The following is a 10640-nucleotide window of genomic DNA, read 5'->3' on the forward strand; positions in this document are numbered from 1 at the left end:
AATCTCTAGATGCCACACCAAGCCCCTAGTGAGTAAAGGAGGCCTAAGGAAGATACTCCAGACAGAAGCACTTCAGCTCCCCTGCCCTGGGCCTGGCATGCGGATTCTCTTTTATGCTCCCTCCAGCCATGCGCAGATGGGTGGAATTGTGTGTGTCTGCAGCAGAGCAGGCACTTATTCATTGAGCGTTAAGGGTCATGTGCTGCACTTCCCCTTGGCCCTGAGAAGAGGATACATACTGATAAAGAGCTAAGAATTGATCAAATGAACAAAAATGGGTGTTTTGTGTTGCCATTTGTGTTGGGTAAAAATTGGCTTCCTGAACTGAGGACGCTCTGAAAGGACATCTGGGTCTAGAAACAATGACTTGCTCATACCTTCAGTTCCAGCACCCAGGAGGCAGATGCGGGTGGATCTCTGTGAGTTTGAAGCTAGCCTGTCAGTCCTGGAACAGAGCAAGTTCCAGGACAGCCAGGAATACACAGAGAAACCCCTTCTGTCAAACAAAGAAACAAAAGTGGACACAGAGAGTGCGTGGAGATGGGGTGAAGCATAAGAACTGACAGAACTTTGGCTGGAGCTGGAGAGAGGGCGAGTCTGCCCTTCTTGGCACATGTAGAACATTCTTGACTAGTTCCCAGCACCCACACATGTACCTCCCAACTGTGACTACAGCTCCTCTGCCTTTTGCAGCTGCCCGCACATGTGTAGCACACTTGTACACAGATATACACACATACAAATAACATCTTAAAAAATTATATATGGTATTGGGGGTTTTTCTAAAAAAAATTGTGAAATTTGACAAAAGGGAACTAAAGATAGGTTTGAAGTTTATAAATTTCTTCCACTAACTTTTGGTTTCCAAGGAAGGTTGTTGTGCCTGTTGACTATTTGCTACTGAACCTCTCACCATCTTGTCTCTGTGCCTGTGTTCTGTAGTGTGACTGTATCTGATGGCTTTTAAGATTTGCTGTTGGGCATCTGCACTGAGCAAGTCAGGATGCACTGTCTGTGGAAACAGTCAGCAGAGAAGGGAGGGCCGGGTCAGTCTTGTGGGACAGAGGAAGGGGAAGCTGAGCCATCCTGGAGGACAGCAGTGGCTGCTGGAGTTCTTAGTTTCATTCAATAGGAATATGAAGAAACACAGATTTTTGGTTTTTTGTTTTTAAATCAGCCTTATTTTTCTTAAGAATTCCTTTTCTTTGGCTAAAATATTCTTCACATTTTATAGACATTTCAACAAAATAAATTGAGTCGCCTGGTTTTGAAATGTGGAAGCTGTGTAGATTTGTGTACTCCCATCATCCTTTATAATTCGGCATGTTAAAATTAGGAAACATAGTCATTCAGTAAAATTTCTACGTGAAGCCAAGGGTTAAACTTAATCACATTTGTCATAATGCCTTGCAAACAGAAAACTCAGCTGTGGAGGAAAAGCTAAGTCCCCGACATGATTATAACCTGCTTCTGACGTTCTGCTCTGTCTTTTGCTGTTTGAAGTTACATCTGTGAAAACGAGGCCATCCCCATGCCAACACACTGGGAGAATGTGAATCCTGACGTTCCCTACCAGGTAGGAGCAGAGAGACTGTAGGACAGCCGGTCCTGGGGCCGTCTGTGTACGAGCCCCTGCTAAACTGTGTGATCTTCCTCTCCCAGCTGGTTTCCCTGCAGAGCCAAACGCATGAGTATAATGAGGTTGCAAGTCTTTTTGGGAAAACCATGGATCGGAACCGAATTAAAAGGATTCAAAGGATTCAAAACTTAGACTTATGGGAGTTCTTTTGCAGGTAAGCTGGTTTCTCATCCCTCCCTTCTCCATGTCTCATCTCATTCTTCTAAGCTGTAGGAGGGACGGCGGCACACAGAGGTTAGCTGTACTGACTTAAAAAAACAAACAAAAAACAAAGAGACTATTCCTCCTGTAGCTTCTGGCTTGTTTTGTTTGAAAGCTATTCTTCTCTTGCTGTGCCGTCATTTTACTTTGCATTTATTTATCCTGTCTTATGTATATGACTGTTTTGCCTCCACGTATGTCTGTGCACCATGTGCGTGCCTGGTGCTTGCGGAGGTCCAAGAAGCATTCTGTGTTCTGGTCACTATGAGCCGCCATGTGGGTCCTGCAAGAGCACTAAGTGCTGTTACCCACTGAGCCATCTCTGTAGCCCCTTGCTGGCCTCTCAGGCCTCCTCGCTCCTTGGAGAGTAGAAGAGATCTTTTCTGGAGTGGAGTGGAGTGCAGTGGGAGAAGCTTGTTCTTTGCTAGGTTCAGAACTGCATCTTGGTTGAGGTGGATCCGTTCGATTTCCTATGGCTTTGCTTGCTTCGGCCCTTAGATAGAGTTAGACATCTGTGACTTAAATTAGAAATACTGACTTAACAAACAAACAAAAACCAAAGAGTTACACTTTTCTTCCTGTAGCTTTTTGCTTGTTTTGTTCGAAAGAACACTTTGTAATTTACCTTCAGAGTTCTTGCTTCATTCAGAGTTTATGCTGTGGATTTTTCAATCTCTATTCCTTACTCCATCTAAGTTAGAAATGACTGTTAAAATCCCCAACGTGCCTCTAACCTAAAAATAAAGTTCATTACATACAATTTAACTTGTTGCCCAAACTAACCTGTTGTGTTGTACTTTTGTAATAAATATTACTTAAAATAAGTGGTTCTCTGAAATATTTTAAATAAACATTTGTAGATGTGATTTGATTTCTGGTATTTTTATTATAAGCTTTTAATGATTTATTCCAAAAAAAAAAAAAAATGTCAAATGAACACAGAAGTAGGATTCTACCATCATAAGCACCCTTGTACTTGTGATTTTGTTCAGTGTCTGTTAAGGTTTACCCTAAAAGCCAGGTGAGGAGGCATATCCAGCTAGCCCAGCACACAGAAAGCTGAGACAGGAGGATTGAGTTCAAGGGCTACAGAGCAAGTTTGGGGCCAGCTCACACTACTACATAGTGAGACCCTGTTTCAGAGAGACTATCAAATAAACATTTCTCAAAAACAGACTAAGATTAACCACATAATTGGTTGTTTTACTACTGAAAAAAATATTTAAAGCAGTTCCCAGGCTATCACCCATTTTGCGTGTACTTGAGAATTAGACTGACTTTCCTTTGGTGATTGTTATAGTTTTGTTTCCTGTTGCTATGGTAAGATATCTGGACCAAAACAGCTTAAGAGAGAAAGTTTATTTGGCCCACAGTTCCCGATTATAGTCCATCATTTCAGGAAAATCAAGTGGTAAGGAAGGTAAGCTTGTTAAAGCAGCCTGTCACATTACGCCCACAGTCACATTACAAATGAATGCATGCGTGCTAGTGCTTAGCTTGCTTTCTCCACTCTGACCCAGTTCAAATTCTCCTGCCTAGGGAATGGTGCTACCCACAGTGGACCTTCCCTATTAACCTAATCCAGAAAATCCCTCAAAGAGATGCCCACAGATTAGTCTCATCTATTCCTCAATGAGACTCCATCCCCAGGTGGTTCTATGATCAAAGCTAAGCATTCCATTACAGTAAGGGTACATGGAGTTCTTCTGTAGTCTCAACTCTCTGGGCCTCAGTTTGTTCCAGATAGTCTTGAAAGAATTTATAATAATAGCAGTGGGGGCTTTCAGCTTCTGCTTTTTATAGTCTTGAGTATTTGACCAAATACCTTTTATTTCTGATAGTCACTGACTTTACCTGAATTTAGAAGGTTTTATTTTGCTCCCTGTGATTTTATTCTTTGAATGAACAGTTTTTCTAAAGTGAGTTGGCAAAACTCTTATGTATTCATTTTTTAAAATTAGATTTATTTATTTTATGTGTATTGAGTTTTTGCCTGCATGTAGATATTGTGTACCACATGCATGCCTAGTGCCCATGGATGTTAAAAGAGGGCATCAGGTCCCCTGGGACTAGAGTTAACAGGTGATTGTGGGCTACAATGTGGGTTCTAGGCCCTGAACCAGGTCCTCTGCAAGAGCAACAAGTGACCTTAACTACTGAACCATTTCTATAGCACCTGCTATATCTTCTTTTTAAAAATAATATTTTTATGTACATTGGTGTTTCACCTGCATGTATGTCTGTAAGAACGTGGGATCCTGGAGTTAACAGTTGTGAGCTGCCAGTTGGGTGCTGAGAATTTAACCGGGGTCCTCTGGAAGAGCAGTGAGTGCTCTTAACCACTGGGCCACCTCTCCAGCCCCTAGTTATTGTTCTTAGTTAAGCCTTTGAACTGGAGTTCACATTGGTCTCTTTCACACGTCAGAGCTTTCAATAAAACCATGTGGTAGTGTAGTGCTGAGTCCTGCTATTTTATACTGAGAGTTTACTAGACATTTTCCTTGGTTTATGCCCTTTGTGACCTTCTGTAATATCAGCCCACAGACACCTGCCATGATAGTGCAAACTACTGAGGCTTATGGTAAAGGCAGCCCGTCACTCTGACATCTTCCTGAAAATAGCCTCATTGGTTTCATTGACAGGGAGGCTATGACTCACCGTCTGGATAGCCAGGCCCTGAGTGAGTCCACTCTGCTACATGTTGGGCATCACTTCTTCCTTCCCTCCGTCCTTCCTTTTCCCCACAGGTAGTCTGACCCTCCACTTTATGACAGACAGCATTGTAGGTTCTTGGGATTGGATGGTGTATAGGTCTATAGGTCAAAGAACCAGGCTGCTGCCAACCTGAGATGTATGGGTGAGCACAAGTTATCATGGAAACACAAAGGGCATCAATTCACTCTTGCCCATAAACGGAGGATGTGTGTCATGGCATGGGGGGTACTTGGGAAAACGTCCTAAAGCTGCTGTTATTTATGCTAGGCTGGGGACAGGAGAGCATCTTAGACATGGGGATATCATGACCCAAAATTTATATTAAAATGGGCACAGAAAAATTCAGAGACTTTCAAATTGAAGAACAGAGACTCTGTGTCTATCTCTGTCTCTCTCATACACACATATACATAGCAACCCTTGATGCTAGTACCCTGTATCTTCTAGCCTTCATCACTAGTCTAAATCAACTTCCAGATGCAAGCATTGAGTATCCGTTGCTACTCCCTCCCATGGTCTCTAGACAGACAGAGCAGACTAGAGGGGATGAGCAGAGGTAGACAGTAAAGCAGGGAGCTGCAGAAGCGAATGGAACCAGAGGGATTGTCTGCATCCTGAAGAAGTGCCAGGGAAGATGGACTGGGCGTGTCCTCAGGTTTGCAGGAAACCTTGATGAAAGGGAAAGTAATGCTGGATGTTGTGCCATGTGGATAAGTAAAGGTTGACAACTCCTGTAGCAAGTTTGGCACTGGGGCTTGGAAAGGAAATAAGTAAAGTGGGTAGAAAGAAGAGTGGTTTTGGTATTATTATTACTATTATTATTATTATTCTGTAATGGTTAACATTATAATGGGAAGAAACCTATAAACAAGGAGAGGCAAGAAGATAAAGGGGGAGGGAAGTTGATTAACCTCTCAAGGAAGCAGGATGGGATGAGATTCAGTGGCTGTGTGCCAGAAATGAGGTAGATACATGTTAAGGAGAGAGCCTGGCTAGCCTGCAGCACTCTGACACTTTCAGTTTCCATGGTGAAGTAAGTGAAGTCACCTACATGGAGTGAAGTACTGGAGATGTGGACAAAGGGAAAGGAGAGGGAGAAGCTTGAGTAGCCACCATAGGAAGTGGGAGCAGAAGAGCTTCCCAGCACAGGATTCCCTACACTGAGGGCTAAGTCACGGGTGGAAGTGGAGTGTGTGAGTCTGGAGGGGTCCTGTGGAAGTTGTGTGTGATGACAAGGACAGCTGGACGAGCAGCGAGGAGAGATGGCTGGAGCAGTCAGAGTTGCCAGACAATGAGAACAGTGGGAGGCCTGCCTTGATAAGGATGTGGGTTTTGATCAAGCAGAAGATGTCAGACCTGGCTTCGTATCCAAGTCCTCTTTGGGGTTCTTGAACAAGTAGAGGGGTCTGTCACCCAAATCCAGATCCACTGACTCCGAACCCCTGTTTCTGCTATTTATATCTATAAAGAGTTCTATGGTGGTTCTGGCATTCATCTGAAACAGAAGACAGTGATTCTAAACTCAGATGAACATCCAAAGCATGGAGACACTACCGCTCTGAGACAGTGTGTGGGCCAGACACTGAGCTGTTTTGGAGCATTGGTCCTCAGAGGAAGGGGATATTGAGACATCTTTGAGAGCTGGGTACCATACTTTTTGTGGATCCAGAAGTGGATGTGGTCTGATCCACTGGGCAAGGTTGGTGAGCATTTACTGTAGTCTTAGGTCTTTCCTGGCAAGTTTAATTCAATTCAAGTTTCTGGAAGACCAAAAGCGTGGTCTGTGAGCCCACCTTTCCTGGGTGTATTAGTAGGGGTGCAAACCTTTAAACACCCTGTCTACTCTGGTTCTGCCTGGTATTTGTGGTCCCTCTATTCCAATATCCGACAGACTCTTTACTCCATGATATAATACCTATGAGAGGCACATCCAAACCAAGATTCACTTTGGTCATTACATCCCAGTGTTGAGGACTTGTGGCAGATTGCCCTGTCCAAAATTCACTTTGGGAAGTAATGACAAGTGAGCATCTGTTTAAAATGTATGTGTGTGCATGCGTGTGTGTGCGTGTGTGCATGTGTGTGTGTGTGCGTGCGTGCGTGTGTTATAAATTTGTGCACACCACAGGTGTGAGAAGCCCTCAGAGGTCAGAGGGCCTCAGAACCCCTGGACCTTGAGTTACAAGTGATTATAAGCCATCTGATGGGGTGCTGGGACCTGAACCTAAGTCCTCTGCAAGAGCAGTAAGTGCTTTTAGCCTCTGAGCCATCTCTCCATCCCCAGATACTTGATTCTTAGAGGGGAATCTAGCCATTACTGCTCATAAAACTTGACCTTAGAAGTCAATACTAATCATGTGATTGCTTTAACAAAGCAACAACCATGGTATGGATTAATGAATGCCAAGCTTAATAAGTTGACCATTATCATATGTGGGAAAAACCCTTTGGATAATTTAACTGGGCCTCTCTAAAGTGGTTGAGAATGTTTCTTATGATGGGAGCAATATTTTCCAGGTGATGGTGCAAAAAGAAAGAGTAATAGGTTCTTAGAAGCTCTTTGCAAAGAGTTGGACGTCAAGTTTGCTTGCTTCTTGAGCCTTTTAACATACCAGGTACATAGATGAAAAGGTAGGTTTGCTTGTCAGCCTCAGGATAGATCCAAAACCAGAACTGGTTACTTGAAGTATTCTTTCCCATTAGCTGGTAACGGGCAATGTATGTGTGTTGTTCTGAAACAATGAGACAGTTCTTATACACAGTCCTAGAAAAAGAAACTTGGTAAAATTTCTTAGTGAAAAGCATGCTTTTGTTGTGTGAATGAGAGTTGCTTGCTGCATGCCCCTCTAACATGAGCAGTGGTCTGGAAGGACAGTTGCCCCAGATCAAAGCCCATACACTGAATTTTGATACATATTACTCAATGATTTCTGAAGAATGCACATTTCATTTCTGACATCATTAGAATGTATGTCAGAACCTATTATGTTTTGCCTGTTATGATTAAATTTGTCAGTTTATAATGTGGGTATTCTATTTTGTTATTTAAATTTTACTTTTTACACTGAAATAAGCCTACAGAATTAGATTTATCTGTCAGTTATGCAGATATGGTTAGCTGGGAGAGGCCTGATGTGAAGTCTTGAGAATTTTATTTGACTACACATAGTATGATAGCCATTTCATGGTACCTTTAGTTCTGGTCACACCAGTGTTGATGAGAGCTGGGCTGGTTGTAAACGAAGAGATAGCCAGCAAAATCTGGTTAAGAAAATCTGTCTTGCTGTGGAGAAGGATCTGGAAGCTTTACTAAAGTGTGAGGAAGAGCTGGGGGAATAGTGTGTTTTTCCTGGAGAACGAAGCTGAGGGGATTGTTCACAGTTTGGGGGGGTCAGCTATTTATTTAGTTATTTTATGAAAGAAAAGAGCTGCTCTGTGTTTAGAAGAATGTCATAGGCCAGTCAGAACACAAAAAGGTGGATTCTAGTGCAGTTTTGGGATGCTTGCGTGTACTTTGTTAGAGTTCCAGCTGATCACAGGGCGAGCCGGCTACAAGTCCTCGGCATGGGAATGGATAAGTACTGCCTGCCCATTCATGGTCATGTTACAGAACTGCTCTGTGCCTCAGCCTTCCTACAGGACCCTGCTCTTTAAGATGATAAACATCACTTACTTCTATATTCTGAGCATGCTTTGCATTTCCGTGTATTGTGTTTTTGAGGAAAGGCTTGGCACAGCTCAGGTGAGCTAGCAGAGAAATCAGAGAGTGCACTATTTTAAGTATCATTTTGGTGAAGTATTTCAAAACCCCCAATGCCACAGACATCTTGCATACCCCTGCATGGCCATCATCAGATTTGACATTTTAACCCTTCACTCGTCATCTTCATCTCACATCTCTGACAGAGGCAACCAGTTTATTCCATCCCATTCTTGTGTCCTCTCAAAAGGAGATGCTTTCTTGCCTATAGATTTATGTTTTTATTTCCTGGGTGGGCATGCAGATCTGTATAATTCATACACTGTATTATTTTGTGAAATACACTGGTTTTTTTCTACTGATTCTATTTAGGCTTATTATCTTTTATATTTACAGTGCACATGGACATAGTTTATTTTAACTTTTGTTTTTATGAGTCAAGATCTCACTATGTAGCTATGGTTGGCCTGGAATGCACTATGTAGACCAGTCTGGCCTCAAACTCACAAAGATTTTCATGCTTCTATCTCTCAAGTGCTGGAATTAAAAACAACTTCCTCCATACCTGGCTCCCACTTTTGATTTTTTATGTAAATAGATAAGTATCCATTCTATGAAAGATTTGTAGGCTTTTGTTTTTCTTTTCTGATATTAATTTGACCAGCCCTCTATCTCTGTATACTGGAGATGTGTTCACAGAGAAGAATGCTCAGCTGGAGCTTGCTGTTCTGTGAAGTCCAAAGTTTAGTCAGCTGATCAGACTTTGGGGCTAAAAAGAATAAGATGTGGTCCCAGCTCTGAGAAAGACTTCTTCATCTAAGACCTAGGGACTTTGGGTTATTTGCTTATAGCCTCATTTTCAGATATCTGTAATGCCTAGCTGCTTTAAGCCATGGGTTCCTTCCCTCCCTCCCTCCCTCCCTCCCTCCCTCCCTCCCTTCCTCCCTTCCTCCCTCCCTCCCTCTCCTTTCCTCTTTTCATCTTTGTTCCACAGTGCTGAGGTATGTACCCAGGCTTTTCCCACATGCCAGAGAATCATTCTACCACTGAGCTACATGCCCAGTCTTTTTGAATATAATTTTCAGCCTTTAATCACAATGCTAGTTATATATTTTTTGAAATTCATGCAACCTAGACTAAATTCAAGATCATTTTTTAAAAGCTGAGGATAGCTTTGAATTCTTGATCCTCCTGTCTCTGTGTCTTGTACCTTGGGATCACAGGCATTAAGTACCATACCTAGCTGATAGCTGTCATATTTGATTTTTATGTACCCAAGAGCATTTAAAATAGTTTCTCTGCTAGAATTGCTCTGCCCACTCATTTATATTATTTATATTTTTGTCTCATCCTTTCTTTTGATCTTTGCCTTTAACATTTTAAATTGATAAATACTGCTCACTGGTGTATTTTTCTGTGCTTTTGTATCTGGATGTTTTATGATTTTAGGAAAAAGGCTCAGCTCAAGAAAAAGAGAGGTGTCCCTCAAATCAATGAGCAAATGCTGTTTCATGGCACCAGCAGTGAATTTGTGGAAGCAATTTGCATTCACAACTTTGACTGGAGAATCAATGGTGTACACGGTGCTGTCTTTGGAAAAGGTAATATCCGGATCTCAGTCCAGGGTCAGTCATAGGGGAGAGTTCCCTCTCTGGAGAAAATTGGTTGCTCTATGATTCAGAGTTAGCAGTAATGAAGCTAAAAGTTACCAGACTAAGAGTTCTAGACAAACCACAGAGCTTCTGAGCCACCGAGAACACTTGCTCCACACCCAGGGTGGAAGCGAGACATGCACATCTGCCATATTCAGTAGCTGTGGTCCTCCAGGTGGGATGCTGTGTGTTAAAGAAGGCTTACAGTATCTGCAGTGCTGAGTCAGCCCTTGCCATGGATGAGCCTACCACCCAGCTGCGCTACAGCAAACGCATAGAGTGATAGAAACACATTCATCACTCTCTAGCATGGATGCTAGCAGTTTTGATATTTTGTTTGGTTGGTTTTGCTTGTTAGAAAATGACAGGTAAGAGGGATAGGCAAGAATACCAGTGTGAACTAAAGAGGGGAGTGGGTGAAGCTCCCTCTTACTCTTAGTACAGTGCGAGTCTCTGTTCTCTGCATCGTGGTGTGACTCAAGCAGCTAGGAAAAGGATGAGGAGGGCAAGGGGCGGGCATTTGCTCTCCCAGTCTGTCCTTTGTGCCTTATTTTCAGCAAGAGAGCTGACTCCCAGATAGGATTAGGATTAGGAAACAGTGAGTTAATTTAAAAATAAGTAGCAAAAAGCTGCTCACTTTAGCTGGAAGATGTCAAAAAGGTCTGACACTAGTTTCATCAATATGGGCAGTTATGAGACTTTGCAATTCATGTCCTGATTTTTTTAGAATTAA

General features: G+C 42.6%; 1 protein-coding gene across 4 annotated transcripts in view; it reads left to right on the forward strand.

The window, feature by feature from the left end:
- The window catches only part of Parp11 (poly(ADP-ribose) polymerase family member 11), a 34721-nt gene that overhangs the window by 20496 nt on the left and 3585 nt on the right, over positions 1 to 10640 (forward strand). For all 4 annotated transcript variants that reach the window (XM_076940607.1, XM_076940608.1, XM_034512199.2 and 1 more), the window contains 3 exons: positions 1504 to 1576; positions 1663 to 1793; positions 9705 to 9856. In XM_076940607.1, the coding sequence (XP_076796722.1) occupies positions 1504 to 1576; positions 1663 to 1793; positions 9705 to 9856 (356 nt within the window). The remainder of the gene's footprint in view (positions 1 to 1503; positions 1577 to 1662; positions 1794 to 9704; positions 9857 to 10640) is intronic.

Source organism: Arvicanthis niloticus, chromosome 9 (assembly GCF_011762505.2).
Source record: "Arvicanthis niloticus isolate mArvNil1 chromosome 9, mArvNil1.pat.X, whole genome shotgun sequence".
Lineage (NCBI taxonomy): Eukaryota > Metazoa > Chordata > Mammalia > Rodentia > Muridae > Arvicanthis > Arvicanthis niloticus.